At 45.1% G+C, this 17,473-nt stretch overlaps 1 protein-coding gene across 5 annotated transcripts in view; it reads left to right on the plus strand.

The window, feature by feature from the left end:
* The window catches only part of DCAF6 (DDB1 and CUL4 associated factor 6), a 148,156-nt gene that overhangs the window by 82,411 nt on the left and 48,272 nt on the right, over window positions 1-17,473 (plus strand). For 4 of the 5 annotated variants that reach the window (XM_040337877.1, XM_040337876.1, XM_040337874.1 and 1 more), the window contains one exon: window positions 11,642-11,698. The exons of the other annotated variant lie outside the window; for it this stretch is intronic. In XM_040337877.1, coding sequence (XP_040193811.1) covers window positions 11,642-11,698 — 57 coding nt within the window. The remainder of the gene's footprint in view (window positions 1-11,641; window positions 11,699-17,473) is intronic. 5 annotated transcript variants of the gene reach the window in all.

A 17,473-nucleotide genomic window follows, 5' to 3' on the forward strand; every position in this document is an offset into this window, starting at 1 on the left:
GTGTTCTGGCTGGATCTTCTTTTCATTGATCTTGTTCTTGCAGTAGGTGCGGAAAATGGCCAGCTTTTCTTTGTAATCCTTTGGCAGTTGCTGTGAGATAGTAGTTCTTGTGCGGATGCAGAGATTGCACCAAGAGGGACCTCCTCGAAAGTCGTTGATCTCCATGTCGCGTGCTATCGCTGTTGCTTTGAGTCAAATAGAGACCGTAGAGACGCTTCTACCTGTGGTTCTCTGTTCAATAACCCACTGTTCAATTTTGTCCTCCAACTGTGGCCATCTCGCTTTGTTCCCTCGGAAACTCAGTTTTGGTCTTCTTTACCTGGTGCAGGGCGTCTTCTTGCTTCCTCCACTTCCGTACCATTGATTCATTAATGTTGAATTCTCTCGCAACTGTTCTATTTCCATGTTGTACTGCGTGACTGATAGCGTTGAGTTTGAAATCCGCTTCATAAGCATGTCTCTTAACGGGAGCCATTTTTGGGGCAGCGGGTATAGAAATTTAATGAATGAATACACCCACCTCCTGACTACGATGGCCGTAATGCTCAATCCAAGCCAAACTTCGTAGCTTACCAAGGCCATGCTAAAACATGTTGACAGATTTTTGAGCGCCGTGTACCACATAAAATCGGTTCTAGGTCAGAAAGCACAACCATACATTGGGCGCACTGCATTTTAAGGCGCACTGTCGATTTTTGAGAAAATTAAAGGATTTTAAGTGCGTCTTATCGTCCGAAAAATACAGTAAAGCCATTTAAAATGAGGCAAATCAATGGGGAAATAAAAATTGCCAGTGCATTTTTAACACTCAAGAACTGAATGGCACAAAGTTTTAAAAGTGACTGGAACTCTGCTTTAAATACAGATTGTGGGCAGTTAAGGGTAAAGCGATTAGTAAACCGCTGGTTGACTTTTTTTTCTGGCCTGCAAGGTATAGCCACAGTGTGCTAGTGCGGGGGGGGGATGTGGGGGGGGGGGGAGTCGCAATTTACAGCACAGGACTCTGAAGGCATGGGCGGGGTAGAGCGCATGCCCCGATGACGGCATCGGCTGCATATACAGTAAATAGGAGATATTTACAGTGCCTATAGGTAAACCTGATTATAGGCTTATCTACAGTGCCTTGAAAAAGTATTCATACCCCTTAAAATGTTCCACATTTTGTCATGTTACAACCAAAAAGGTTAATGTATTTTATTGGGATTTTATGTGATAGACCAACACAAAGTGGTACATAAATGTGAAGTGGAAGGAAAATGATTAATGCTTTTCAAAATATATTTTACAAATATGTGAAAAGTGTGGTGTGCATTTGTATTCAGCCCCCCTGATAAATACTTTTTTTTAGAACCACCTGTCGCAATTACAGCTGTCTTTTTTTGAGGTATGTCTCTACCAGCTTTGCACATCTAGAGTGACATTTTTGCAAAATGGCTCAAGCTCTGTCAGATTGGTTAGAGAACATCTGTGAACAGAAAGTCTTGCCACAGATTCTCAATTAGATTTAAGTCTGGACTTTGACTGGGCCATTCTAAACCATTCCATTGTAGCTCTGGCTGTATGTTTAGGGTCGTTGTCCTGCTGGAAGGTGAACCTCCGTCCCAGTCTCAAGTCTTGTGCAGACTGTGACGGGAAGGCCTGTGGAACCCAGAATCCCTTGGAAAGGTTGGGAAACTTTTTTTTTTTTAGCTCCCCATGCACCTCTTATGTCTAAGTCATCCTGTGTCCATTAGGAGAAATGTGAGAAAATATGGCTTGAATTACTTAAAATGGGACAGTAATATTTATCCACAATATCTCCCAGGATATATATATATATATAGTTGCAATAAAAATTATATGAACCCTTTTGGAATGATACGGATTTCTGCGCAAATTGTTTATTTTTGTGACTTGGATGATAATCAGATCACATTTTATGACCAATCACAGTCTGCTTAATCTAATAACACACAAAGAATTAAATGTTACAATGTTTTTATTGAACACACCATGTAAACATTCACAGTGCAGGTGGAAAAAGTATGTGAACCCCTAGACCAGGGGTGGCAAACACAAGGCCCGCGGGCCGAATCCGGCCCGCCAGACCTTGCCATGTGGCCTGCGCAACGGGCCGTCCGTTGCCACTAGTGGTGCAACGGACCGTGACCGATCCGCGGAGCGCACCGCTGCCTCGGCCTTAGGAAAGGCCGCGGCTTCGGCCTAGCTCCGGAGCGGTCGGCCATCTTAGTACACCCGGCTCCTATGATGGATGTCCCGGAGATCCAATCCCGGGACCGCGTGACGTCCATCATAGGCGCCGCAGACTCCAGAAGGCGGCAATTACAAGTCTCCACTGTAAAGAAAGATCCCGGTGCGATAGGGAGAAGAATATGACAACACACCGGCTCGGGCGGGCGGCTCTCCTCTCCTCCCCTCCTTTCTGGCTGGCTGGCTGCCGTGACACATGATGGGTGTATGTCCGGTAGGTCCATGTTACATGTATGTCAGGTAGGTGAAGTCATTGTGTATGTCAGGTAGGTCCATGTATGTCAGGTAGGTGAGGTCCTTGTATGTCAGGTAGGTGCATGTATGTCAGGTAGGTCCATGTATGTCAGGTAGGTGAGGTCAGTGTATGTCAGGTAGGTCCATGTAGGTCAGTGTATGTCAGGTAGGTGAGGTCCATGTATGTCAGGTAGGTTCATGTATGTCAGGTAGGTGAGGTCCGTGTATGTCAGGTAGGTCCATGTATGTCAGGTAGGTCCATGTATGTCAGGTAGGTGAGGTCATTGTGTATGTCAGGTAGCCCATCCCATCCTATCCCACCATACCCCATCCCATCTCATTCCATCCCATCCTACCCCATCCCATTCCACTCCACCCCCACCCCACCCCATCCCATCCTACGTCACCCCCCGCCCACCCCATACCATCCACCCTTATCCCGACCCCATCCCATCCCATCCTACCCCACTCCACCCCATCCCATCTCATCCCATCTCCTCCTACCCCACCCCATCCCAGGGTGGATAGGAGGATGGAAGGAGAGTGGAGGGTGCAGAGGTCAGATATTCCACACTGTCCACAGCATACTCCTGTATCCTGCATTTCGTACGCAGCAAACTCCTGAACCCTGCGCTCCATAAAACCAGTAATAAACACATGCAGTGACAATTATTTATGATAATAGTGGACGCGTAGTCTTACAGACACAACCGGCCCTTTGAGGGCAACCATACTGCTAATGCGGCCCCCGATGAATTTGAGTTTGTCACCCCTGCCCTAGACTAATGACATCTGCAAGAGCTAAATGGAGTGAGGTGTCAGCCAACTGGAGTCCAATCAATGAGATGAGATTGGAGGTGTTGGTTACAGCTGCCCTGTCCTATAAAAAACACACACCAGTTCTGGGTTTGCTTTTCACAAGAAGCATTGCCTGATGTGAATGATGCCTCGCACAAAAGAGCTCTCAGAAGACCTACGATTAAGAATTGTTGACTTGCATAAAGCTGGAAAGGGTTAAAAAAGTATCTCCAAAAGCCTTGCTGTTCATCAGTCCATGGTAAGACAAATTGGGCCAGATCCACAAAGCACTTACGCCGGCATATCTCGAGATGCGCGGCGTAAGTGTATATATGCGCCGGCTTTTTCCGACCGACGTAACTTTCCTACGTGGGCGCATATATACACTGGACGCATCTGGCGCTCCCATTGATTTCCAATTCAAATATGCAAATGAGGGAGATACTGCGATCCACGAACGTACTTGCGCCCGACGCCGGCTACCCGCGCCCCGTGTAAGTTGTATGTCCAGCCTAAAGTTACCCCTCATAAAAGCAGGGGTAAGTCAGCAGCAGACATGCACAGGTCAGCCGGAGAGCATCTGCAGCAGCACCGTTATGGACGAGCTGAGCATCCACACTTGCAGGACAACAATCTGTATGCCAACATGCCAGGGGCATCCATGGTCATAGCTATACTACTGGCTTCACAGGCGCGTAGGAGGAGGGCACGGGAGAGGATATACCGACCGCGCATAAACGTCTTTGGCATGGGGGATTTGGAGGTGTATTGTATGTTCAGATTCAGCTCTGATGCCATCCTGGAATTGGCCACAACCCTGCATGATGACCTCACCAGCCAGACAGATCGCTCACATGCAGTGGAGCCACTGGTCAAGGTACTGGCAACACTCCATTTCCTCGCCAGTGGCTCGTTCCAGCGTACAAGTGGAGTTGTGGCTGGGATGACACAATCCTCTATGAGCAGATGTGTGCACCAGGTTGTCCCCGCAATCCTCAGACGTATGTCCGACCACATCATCCGACCCACCCAGGAGCATCTGCGGCAGAAGGCAATGCGTGATTTCTACAGTATTGCAAGATTCCCACGCACCATCGGGGCCATTGATTGCACACATGTGGCACTACAGCCCCCCCCCGTGCCACAGAACACATATACCGTAATCGGAAGCCGTGGCATTCCATCAACGTACAGGTGATAGCCAATGCCCAATCCCTCATATGGCATGTCCGTGCCAAACACCCCGGGGCAGCCATGACAGCTACATATACCGTCAAAGCAACATCCCAACAGAATTTGAACAGAGCGTGTATGGGGACAGCTGGCTGGTTGGTGAGTGACATGGGTGTCAGGCATGACTGTCTAACCCCATGATGCAGACATCACGAGGGGCACATGCACGACTAACCTCCTCCTGTCTTTTCCCTTCCAGGTGATGCGGCATATGCACTTGGGCCCCATCTCCTGACTCCATTCCGGAATCCCCAAACCAGAGGAGAGATAAAATACAATGATGCACACATATACGTACCCGTGCAGTGGTGGAACGCACATTTGGCATCCTGAAGTCCCGTTTCCGATGCCTGGATAAGTCCGGGGAGACCCTGTTGTATTCCCCAAACTTTGTGTGCCAGATCATCGGTGCATGTTGCATGCTGCACAACTTTGCCGTCATAAAGGGCCTGGAGATTGACATACGTGATGACCTGACCCCCAAATCGCACAGTCCCCCCCCCCCAACCGAGGCTACCCATTCTGCTGATGGAACAGCAGTCAGGAGGTGGCTCGTGGAACGTATCCTTGCACTTTAAACACACACATTCATCATGGCACATGGACAATGCATGCATGCACACCACTGTGGTCCCTAGCTCACACACCCCACATTCTCATCACATTGGATTAACCCAAGTCCACCATGCAGGACTTGGGAGCAGCAACGCCACACCAAGGCCCCAATTATGTCGCTGTCCATTCATACCACATTCACACGGCCGTGGGGATAACTTCTCCCCGACGAGCCAGGGTGACACCCCTTACTGGCAGGAGTGTCACCCCCACAGTCACACTGTAGTCTGCACTACTGACCATGTGCTGGGTCTACAAACAAAAAAAACTCCATAACCTGAGCATCCAAAAAAAAAAAACGCACTCATCTGCCCTGTCATGGCCCACACCTGGTGCCATGGCCCCGGCTCCTTAACTGCATGGTGGGAGACTCAGGTGGGAGGGGGGAATCAGGAGGAGGAGCATCCCCTGGTCTCTCCATGGCTGGCTGCCTGCCCGCCCTCCGACAGGGCGATGCGGGTGAGGACCGCATTGGTCTCGGCCTGCAGCAGCCTTGACTGCCTCCCCTCTGCCTGGATGGCAGCAGTATTGTCCCGTACGGCCTCTGCCAGGGTCTGGACCTCTGCCACGAGGCCTGCTGTGGTGGCCTGCAGATCCCCCAGGCAGGTGACAACAGCAGCACAGTTGGCACTGACATCCAGGATACTGTCATTGATGTTGTCAGAGGAGGCCATGCTGTCTGCCACTCGCTGCATCTGGACGGCAACCTCACCCAGATGGCGGGTCTGGCGGGACTGTTTCCTCTTGAGATGTTCCGGGAGGAACTCAGGCACCCCCCTAGTCTTCCTGATACCCTTCCTGTGGCCAGGAGAGGCTTGGGGCCGTCTATAAGGGGAGGCCCTTGAGGGGGTGACCTGTTGGGGGAGGACCCTGAGGGGCTTCCCCTGATGGATGTGGAGGTCTGAGAGGGCCCGGCCAAAGGGGGAGACTCCTCCAAGTAGAGGCAAACATCAGTGTCAATGTTCACCGTCTCCTCCTCAACCACCTCCTGAGGAGAGGTGTGGCCACTCCCCTCCACCTATGACTCATGGCTTCCCAGGGGGTCAGGCTCTGAATGATGTTCGGGGGATGGTGTGGGATGGCCACCGGCATCAGATGGCCCAGCTCCCTCCAGCACATCTGTGGATGACACAAAACATTCACATGTTGGTTGAGCCACACACTTGTCACATGTTCCCTTCCACCCCCTCACATGCTACACACCATATAGGAGATAAAACACACACTTAGGCCTCGTACACACGGATGGAGAGTCCGCTGAAAACGGTCCGCCGGACCGTTTTTAGCGGACATGTCCGCCCGCAGATTTCTGTCTGATGGTTGTACACACCATCAGACAGAAATCTGCGCGTAAACAAGGGGACATGGCCGCGCCGTCGCCACGACGATGACGCTGCGACATGCAAGGCCCTGGAAGTTCAAAGCTTCCACGCATGTGTCTAATCAGTACGACGCATGCGAGGGATGGCGGTCGGTCGGACGTGTCCGGTGAGTCTGTACAGACGACCGAACACGTCCGACGGACAGGTTTCCAGCGGACAGATTTGTTAGCAGGCTAAGCAATTTTGGTCTGCTGGAAACTGTCCGATCCGCAGGACAATTGTCCGCTCGGGCCTACACACGACTGGATCTGTCCGCTGGAACTGGTCCGGCGGACCAGTTTCAGCGGATCGATCCGGTTGTGTGTACGGGGCCTTACCTGTCCTCAAGGCATCCTCAATGGAGTCAAAGCTCTCCACTCCCTCCACTTGATGCCTATGGAGACACTGGGCAACCACCTGCTCATCAGGAGTGAGAGTCATAGTAGTGGCTGGTCCCCCTCCAGTGCCACTTGCATGACTCCTTATCTTGGCCAGCTTACCTCAGACCAGGCGACGCAAGTCATTGATTTTTTTCTGGATGTCCTTGGAGGACCTGACCTCGTATCCCAGGGCATTGACCTCTGCCGCAATCTGCAACAGGATCTGAGCCTTCCTGGCCTTAGTGGTGTTGCCACTCTCTGCACCATGGAGGTACACATCATACCTGGACATGGCCCTGATGATAACATCCTTCTCCTGGCCCGTAAAATTCTTCTTCCTCCTTGTCCTTCTCAGTAGCTGGAGCAGACATGGCTCTAAAACAAACGGCAAACAAAAGTACCTTGCTTAAGGGGGGGAAAGAAGCGGATGTACTTTTGCGCTCTCGGGTGGCGCATGTCTGGGCGTATTTAGGCCCTGGGCGTATCTCAGGGGTTACGCCGGGCCTAGTTGTGAGCATGCGCAGAGGGGTGCGGGACATACGTCAACGTCACGGCGCATGCACCGTTCGTTCGGCCCTTCATTTGCATGGGGTCATGGTTCATTTAAATAGAACACGCCCACTTCCTTCCTACTTTGAATTACGCTGGCTTACGCCTACAAATTTACGTTGCGCAACGTTGGAAGAAAATGCTCTGAGGATACGGTGCTTGCCTCTCTGAGTTGAGCCGGCGTAGCGGAAATTAGATGCGCTACGCCGGCCTATATATGCGCCGATGTACGTGGATCTGGCCCATTGTCTATAAATGGAGAAAGTTCAGCACTGCTGCAACTCTCCTTAGTAGTGGTCGTCCTGTAAAGATGACTGCAAGAGCACATCGCAGACTGCTCAATGAGGCGAAGAAGAATCCTACAGTGTCAGCTAAAGACTTACAAAAGTCTCTGGCATATGCTAAAATTTCTGTTAGCGAATCTACGATACGTATGGGAGGATACCACAGAGGGATCCACTGCTGTCCAAAAAAAACATTGCTGCACGGTTAGTTTGCACAAGAAAACCTGGATGTTCCACAGCAGTACTGGCAAAATATACTGTGGACAGATTAAACCAAAGTTGAGTTGTTTGGAAGAAACACACAACACTATGTGTGGAGAAAAAGAAGCACAGCAACATCAAAACCTCATCCCAACTGTGAAGTATGGTGGCGGGGTCATCATGGTTCAGGGCTGCTTTGCTGCATCAGGGCCTGGACGGATTGCTATCATCGAAGGAAAATTAATTCCCAAGTTTATCAAGACATTTTGCAGGAGAACTTAAGGCCATCTGTCCACCAGCTGAAGCTCAACAGAAGATGGGTGTTGCAAAAGGACAACGACCCAAAGCATAGAAGTAAATCATTAACAGAATGGCTTAAACAGAAGAAAATACACCTTCTCTAGTGGCCCAGAGTCCTGACCTCAACCTGATCGAGTTGCTGTGGCATGACCTGAAGAAAGTGAAGGATAAAAGAGAAAACAGAGATGCACATAGTGTAAAACCTGTATATAAAAATTTACTTGGCAGTAAAAAAATATGAAGCTTACACTCACATTTCAGTAGATAAAATCAGGCATATAATCATAAAAGCAGTAGGATCAGCGGGCCCCGACGCGTTTTCGATCACTAGATCGTCAGCACCCCAGATGACGATCTAGTGATCGAAACGCGTCGGGGCCCGCTGATCCTACTGCTTTTATGATTATATGCCTGATTTTATCTACTGAAATGTGAATGTAAACTTCATATTTTTTTACTGCCAAGTAAATTTTTATATACAGTTTTACACTATGTGCATCTCCGTTTTCTATTTTATCCTTCTCCACACGCTGAGTTTTTGAATTGGTTATATGGGCTCAAGCCCTTACCATCATTGGCTGTTATTGGGATAATCCTTTCTTCTGGTACATCTATACTGCATTGCATTGGAGATCTCCTTCCTGCTTGTCATTTAAGATACCTCCGGAATTAAGATACCATCACTCTATAAGCCTATATGACCCACTAAGTATAAGCTTAATTGGGTCCACATATTCTGGTAAGCCTCCATTTATTTTGGTGGTGGATTCACTATAGACCTTCACTTCATGTTTTCAACGTCAAGTCACTTTCTGTTGAATGAATTGATTTTGCATACCTCGTGGGACTTTATCATTCCAAGGCATCTTAATTTATTCCTGTTTTATTCACAGACTTTTTGAGCACTTCTGGTGTTATGATTACACGTTACTAGATTTGTATTATAGTCTTGTATATCAGTTCACATATATTTAGCGCTACACTTTTTTTTGTTTCATTTGTTTGTTTGCCTGCAGAATTGATCATATTCTGTGGTGTTGGCTGCCATATATATGCTATTTTAGTTAGTGCGGTGATATATATACAAATTATTGTATATTGTTTGCACACATTTTCTTCTAAGCTTGCCCTGTATTTGGCTCCACCATCAACTCTGACCAACTTCCCTGTCACATGGTTCATAGTGGGGATGGTGTGTTTAGGGTGATGTGCAGTGTTAGTTTCCTGGCACACATAGCATTTTGCTTTTAGGCCAAAAAGTTACATGTTGTTCTCATCTGACCAGAACACACCCCCACATCACTCTTCGCAAACAACTGCAAATGGGACTTCTTTCAACAATGGCTTTCTTCTTGCCACTGTTTCATAAAGGCCAGATTTGTGGAGAGCACAACTAATGGCTGTCCCGTGGACAGATTCTACCACCTGAGCTGTGGCTCTTTGCAGCTCCTCCAGAGTTACAATGGGTCTCTTGGCTGTTTTTCTGATTAAAGTTCTCCTTGCCTGGCCTGTCAGTTTAGGTGGACGGCCATGTCTTGGTAGGTTTGCAGTTGTGCCATAATCTCCATTTTCTGAATTCAACTGTTCTACTGAATTGAACAGTGCTCCATGAGATGTTCAAAGCTTGGGATATTTTTATATAACCTAACCCTGCTTTAAACTTCTCCACAACTTTATCCCTGACCTGTTTTGATGTGTTCCTTGGCCTTCACGATGCTGTTTGTTCATTAAGGGCTTTACAGAACAATTGTATTTATACTGAGATTAAATTGCACACAGCTGGACTCTATTTACTAATTAGGTGACTTCTGAAGGCAATTTTGAAAACCATTTATCATTTTCCTCCCACTTCACAATTCTGTGCTACTTCGTGTTTAGTCTATCACATAAAATTCCAATAAAATACATTTACGTTTTTGGCTGTAATATGACAAAATGTGGAAAATTTTCAAAGGGTATGAATACTTTTTCAAGGCACTGTATAGGTACATGTCAAAGATTGGAGTTTACAACCATTTCAAGTCCTTAAAGTAAATGATCTTTGACGTTCTTGTTGCTCTGACTGAATGCAGGGTACAGTTAATCTATTGTTCCATTTTTTTTTTTTTTTAAGCATACAGATATGCTTTTGATTTCAGTACAAACAACTATGTACCTCCAGATATATTTTCCTGTAAGCCACTGGTTTTCCATTTAGACCCACTGCTGCACCTAAATTCCTGCTGTTGTGATCGGCAACACTCTGGCACTTCATTATTTTACTAGGTTCTAGGGCCGAAACAACTAATCGAAATTAATCGATTACAATTTTCATAATCGATTAATCGGCCAGTAACATAATGGGGTTAAAAAAAATAAAATTGGCCCCTCATTAGTACAAAAAAGCACATTGCTACTGTAAATATTACTTTCACTGTCCCACAGTAAAAAAATATAACCCCTTAGGCCCCGTACACACGGTCGGACAAAACCAATGAGAATGGTCCGACGGACCGTTTTCATCAGTTCACTGCTGAAGTGGCCTGATGGTCTGATGTGTGTACACACCATCAGTTCAAAATCCGATCGGGTCAGAACGCGGTGACGTAAAACACACGACGTGCTGAAAAAACGAAGTTCAATGCTTCCAAGCATGCGTCGACTTGATTCTGAGCATGCGCGGGTTTTGAACCGATGCTTTTCTGTACTAACCATTGTTTGGTTCGATGGGGCAGCGGTCCATCAGTTCGGTTTTGAAGCATGTTTTAAAATTTTGGACCGAAGGAAAACAGACCGATAGTCTATACACACGGTCGGTTTGGTCCGATGAAAATGAACTTCGGTTCATTCTCATCGGACCAAACCGACCGTGTGTACGGGGCCTTACAGTAGCGATTATTTTGCTCTTTTTGTACTTATTTTTGTTTTTTTAACCCCATTATGTTACTAAACATCTCAGGCCTAGGTTCACACCTCTGTTTTTTTTGGTGCTTTTTGCAGAAACACACTACAGATCATTAACATGTTTTCCTATGGGACACGTTCACATCCAGGATTTTTTTTCAGCTGCTGCGTATTTGGAAAGGGACGGGGACTTTTTAACGCAAAGCGGTGCCATTTTGTTTTTTTTTGGTTCAATATACTTCAATGGAGAAGCTGCAGAAAAGCATGTAATGTGTTTTTGCTCCAATTTGTGTTTTGTAATCTGCCTAACAACAAATTGGCCCCAAATTTTTTTTTTAAAGGCTATTATCCGATTAATCGAAACAATAATCGGCCAACTAATCGATTATGAAAATAATTGTTAGTTGCAGCCCTACTAGGTTCTTATACCCCTGTTTCTGCTACACATGCTGATATTGAGAATTTTTTTTAAACAGGTATCAAGAAAAGTGGATTGTCATTTAAAAGTGCCCAAATTCTGTTCCAGCTAGCTGAAATATCACTCTTCTTTCAGATTCTACTTCTGTGATTAGCAAACAGCTTGGATCCATGTCAATTGATGAAGGACTTGGTGCGTGGTATACAAAAGTAGCAGTATAGTATATGTGTGGTTTTTAATAAAAATGAGTGTTGCTTTAGTTTGTAGATTGCAGCTTTACAATGTTTTAAGTGTGGTTTTACTACTTCACATAACCAACTAGAACTATGCATTTTGTTGCTTTCTTGGCTGCAGTTGTTGTTTGGGACATTAAAAAAAAATTATCAAATTGTTTTCATGGCATTGTCGACAGACTTACTAAAGTCTATTTTACCCACATTTTTATTCTTTAAAAAAAAGTTTGACAGTTTGCTATAATGCTTGTAGATGTCTGGTTACATTACTAGAGAACCTTATCAAAAAATATTCTATTAAACTTTCTAAACAGTTTTTTCAAACATAAACTGCTGCTTAATGACTTATTTTATTAGGTTGCCAAATGTATGCCTGTAGTCAGTGAGTGCATATTGTTTATGAATAACATTGAGTCACTAATGCACCAGATCTGAGCATGCCTTGTCAAAGTATGCCTCGGGGGCTGTGTATGGCTATATGTGGCATCAGATGTAATGTCTTGTGTACGTTTTTCTGTATGTACTGTAAAACTAGCAAGAAAAAAAGCGTATTCCCTTATTTCACATGAGTGACTTACTAACGGGGAAAAATTGCCCTAAATGGGAATGCATTGTTCAGTTATACACGTATACTGTGCATCCCTGTTTACCCCATTGGGTGCTAACTAATATGACACCATTATCATGGACAATTCAAGAAATTAGAAAAAGAACTGTGAAACCTTGATATTACTCCTGGAATAATACTGAAATATGGTTTAAGAACTGCAGCTCATGGTTTGAGTGAGGTAGAAGCTCTAGGGTGACTAGTCCATATTTACCATAGTTTCTCAAACGTGACGTGTTGTAATTTTTATATGCTAACATTAACTCATATTGAGTTTGTGTATTCAACCATATACCATCAGATAAATTTGGTGCTTCGTTGGTTTTTCATAGTTTTGTTATAGTCAGCCTTGCTGCTAGTAATACATTTGCTACTACTGTTCTATACTCTAAAGAGTAAAGATCCAGATTTATTCCCTAACCACTTAAAGTGGAGGTTCACCCGAAAGTAGCCGAACGTTGGTGCGCAGGCGCCGCATAGAGCCGCACTGACGTTCGGCTTCTTTCGGCTACTCGTGTCGCGATGTATGCGACCGTCGGAAGCCTGTCGGAAGACTGTCAATCAAATAGGAACGCCCAGTCCCGACCATACCCGGAAGCGGCGGAGAAGATCGCTCTCTAAAACGGTAAGTACTGCTTAGATTTAAAAAAAAATACCCGATTCCCCTTGACAAAATGAGCATCAATCTAATGTTAAAACATTTTTTTGGGTGAACTCCCACTTTAAAGGAGTTGTAAAGGGAAAAAATTTTTTGGCTAAAATGTCTGTCTGCAATGAATTTCCTGATTCTCGGCGCTCATTCGTGTTATTGACGTGGCTGTAGTGCATTGAACTACATTTCCCAGTATCCTTTGCGCATCACGCATGCACAGTTTAAAAAAACGAGCACGAGAGCTTGTCCACAGTTTATGAATAAACCAAACCGCCCACTATACCTCCCACTATACCGCCCAACGATTACTGTTCATGCTTTGAAACCCACCCACACAGCCATACAGAGCCATAGACCACGGGAAAACAAAGCACAGGAAAATGCCTGACGCACTGCTCTGTAGCCCATAGGACGGGCGCGAGCACGTTAGTGACCACAGAGAGAAGCTCTCATGTGTCCAGAACAGAGAAGAATTACAGCAACTTCAGAGCAAAAATGAAAAATGAGGACATAAATCCAGGACTGCAGTAAGGTAAATTAAGTTATTTAGCTTTCGGTGCTCTCACAAATTGAATGACAATTACTCAGTCATACAACACTGTACCCAAATGAAATTTTCGTCCTTTTTTTCACACAAATAGAGCTTTCTTTTGGTGGTATTTTAATCACTGTTGGGTTTTTTATTTTTTGCGCTATAAGAGAAAAAAGACTGAAAATTATGTAAAAAAAATGAATTTTTCGTTGTTTCTGTTATAAAATTTAGCAAATTTTTGTATTCGTTCTTTATTCTTTTGCATAAATGTGAAAGATGAAGTTACGCCGAGTAAATAGATACCCAACATGTCACCCTTCAAAATTGCACACGCTCGTGGAATGGCGCCAAACTTTGCTACTTAAAAATCCCCATAGGCGACGTTGCAGGGTATTGCAGAGTAGTGTGGGGTATTGCAGAGTAGTGTGGGGTATTGCAGAGTATTGCACAGTATAGGTGTGTAGTATTGCACAGTATGGGGCAGGGATGGCTGGATCTGTGACTGCATGTGTCACAGATCCAGCCCACAGCACTTGTGCTGCATCTGCTCTCTTCCCCCCCTCTCCTCTCACACCGTTCGGTACAGAGAGGGGAGGGAGGAACCGGCGTCATCACATGACGCCGGTTTGTTTACAAGTGATCGCTATCAGCGGCGATATACCATGATCGCTGCGTCATTGGACGGAGCGATCACGTGGTAAACCGCCGATATCGGCGGCGATTTACCGTGATCCGTGATGCGCCGGGTCCGGAGGACCCGGCGGTCACGGACATTCCCGTGTGCGCGATTCTGGGAGGACGTCCATGGACGTCCTCCCAGAGTTAAGCAACCGCTTTTCAGCTGTATTTCGACTGCAGGCGGTGATTAAGTGGTTAATGACCCTTTAAGTACCGCCTCCTGCACATATACGTCGGCAGAATGGCACGGCTGGGCACAAGCACGTACCTGTACGTCCTCTTAAGTGCCCAGCTGTGGGCGCGCGCGCGCGGCCCGGTCCGAAGCTGTGGGACCCGATAGCCGCTGGAGTCCCGTGATCGGTCCCCGGAGCTGAAGAACGAGGAGAGCTGTGTGTGTAAACACAGCTTCCCTGTTCTACACTGTGGCGCTGTCATTGATTGCGTGTTCCCTGATACAGGGAAACACGATCAATGATGTCACGCGTCCAGCCCCGCCCCCCTACAGTTAGAAACACATATGAGGTCACACTTAACCCCTTCAGCGCCCCCTAGTGGTTAACTCCCAAACTGCAATTGTAATTTTCACAGTAAACAATGCATTTTTATAGCATTTTTTGCTGTGACAAAATGACAATTGTCCCAAAAATTTGTCAAAATTGTTTGATGTGTCCGCCATAATGTCGCGCTCATGAAAAAAATCGCTGATCGCCGCCATTAGTAGTAAAAAATAAAATATTAATAAAAATGCAATAAAACTATCCCCTATTTTAAAAATTGTCGCTCTATTTATTTTTGTTTATAGCGCAAAAAAATAAAAACCGCAGAGGTGATTAAATACCACCAAAAGAAAGCTCTATTTGTGGGGAAAAAAAGACGCCAATTTTGTTTGGGAGGCACGTCGCACGATCGCACAATTGTCAGTTAAAGCGACGCAGTGCCGAATCGCAAAAACTGGCCGGGTCCTTTACCTGCATTTTGATACGGGTCTTAAGTGGTGTGAGAAAGTCACTGATCTTTAGACAGAAATGGCGAATAAATGCAGCTTTATTGCGACCAATGAAAAAAATAACACAAATAAACAGGCCTACTCCACCTTAGGAGGCTAACTAAACAAGAGCGTCCCTTACTATGCTTTACCAGAGCGGATATTCCGCTCTATTCAAACAAAAAAAGATAGTCCAATATAAGTAATTGTTCTGACAGACCTTGATTCCACGCATACACAGACACTCTCCAGTCTGTGTCCATCCACTCCACTCCCCCTACACTATCAGGTGCAGGCTAATTAATAGAGGGAGAGAGGAGGTTTACCTGTTGGGCCAGGCTTAACTCTTTCCAAGATAGGGAAAGCTGCCCTTTCCAACCTCTCACGGACATACACAGAGTCGTGCACCCTGTCACAGTGGTTAAAGGGCTATTGCAGGAGTAAGGGGAAGTAAATTGCCAGTGAGGTTAGCAATAAATGTTGAAACTGATTTCCACAAACTACTAAGATTTTTGCAACTCCATAAAATATGATAAAGGGAACCAGTTTGTTCATTGCATCGCCAGCAAGTTGGGGAGAGTGGTGGATAGATTTTGGAAAGTTTTTCTGGTGTAAGGCATTATCTGTTTAATAGCTTTTGGCCATTATCCCAATGTTCAATGCAGGATGATGCCCTAGTGCTCAGAATTATGGTCTTATTCCATTGTTGCCAAGAAATAGATAGGGAAAGATCCTTATCCCATTACAGCATATTATTGGTTACCTAGTTCACACCAGTGCAGTGCATTCAAGTACTGTCAACAAAAGTAGAACATATTATATTTTATTCTGTATGGAATGCTTCTGAAACGCATCAAAATTGCACCAGCACACACATTTCCTCAATTGAGATGGAAAAAATGCACTGGCACACATAAACACTCATGCAGAAACACATTTGAAATGCAGAACTTGTGGTGTGAACTGGCCCTCATAGTTATTAAATTTGGGCATTTATTACTTAAGCAGCACACATTGAGTCCTCCAAAACCACATTTTTTTTTCTTATTTACACAAGTTGAAGCTCAACACAAGCTAAAACATTTTATTTGGATAGAACAGGATCTTAAAGTCTATCAAAATTCATTGATGTCTTAATGTGCATAAAAAAAAAGGGCACCGGGCAGTTTGTCAATTTTTTTTTATATATCTCTATCTTTATTAGTTTTCCATATAAACACAACATTATAATCTACTAATACATTACATTTCAGGAAAGAAGATTATTATACCCAGCCCCTCTCCCTATTCCCTGTCTCCCTATTCCCCGACCTCTCCCATTTAAGATTTCTCCATCTTCCATTCTCTCTTTATTGTATACTTTTCCCCTCTTCTCCCTTCTTTGGTTCAAATTATTAATATTCTAATTTTAATATAGTTTGTTTTATTATGTTATGCTCCCATCATTTCTACGTATCCCATTGTATACTTTGTAATCTGTCCATTTTTTCCACTTTTCTTGAAACTCCTCCATTACCTCCCCCTCAATAAACCTTAGATATTTTAAGTTGTAAATGTCATCTATTTTATTGCACCAACCCTTCAGTGTAGGCCGTTCCGGTTCTTGCCCGTGTGTAGGTATTTGGCTCTTTGCAGCATTTAAAAGCTGTGGGAGCAATGTTCTCGGGTATTGTTTAGTTGTCATTCGAATGCCTTGTAATAAACACCCCCACGGGTCGTCGGGAACTTCAATATTGGTTATTTCTCTAATTATTTGCCTAATCTCACACCAATATTTTTTGATTTTGGGACGTGTCCACCATATGTGGGCCAAAGTCCCTATTTCCTTACACCCCCTCCAGCATAACTGTGATGTTTCCCTTGAGCATTTATGTACCTTTATCAGGGGTTAGATACCAACGAACGAGACATTTATAATTTAATTCTATCATATTACAATTTACCGATGTGGAATACACCCTCTTCGTTAGTTGCTTGATCTCAAAATCATTAACCTGTATCCCCAATTCCTCCTCCCACTTCTTGATGTATGGTGGTATGCCCTGCTTTTTTGTATCATTTAATATCTTATACTATAAATTGCCCCCTTCCTACCCTTTTCCTTGCATAATTTCTCGAGGGGCCATAGGTTTTCTACGGATCTCATAGGCTAAGGCAATTTTTCAACAAAATGTTTTAGCTGGGCGTACCGCTATTCGTTAATCACCATCAGTTCCCTTTTATTTTTTAGTTCCTGATACGTGTACAATTTATTTTGCTTCATTACATCTTTCAATTGTG

This window comes from Rana temporaria, chromosome 2 (assembly GCF_905171775.1).
Source record: "Rana temporaria chromosome 2, aRanTem1.1, whole genome shotgun sequence".
NCBI classification, from domain to species: Eukaryota; Metazoa; Chordata; class Amphibia; order Anura; family Ranidae; genus Rana; species Rana temporaria.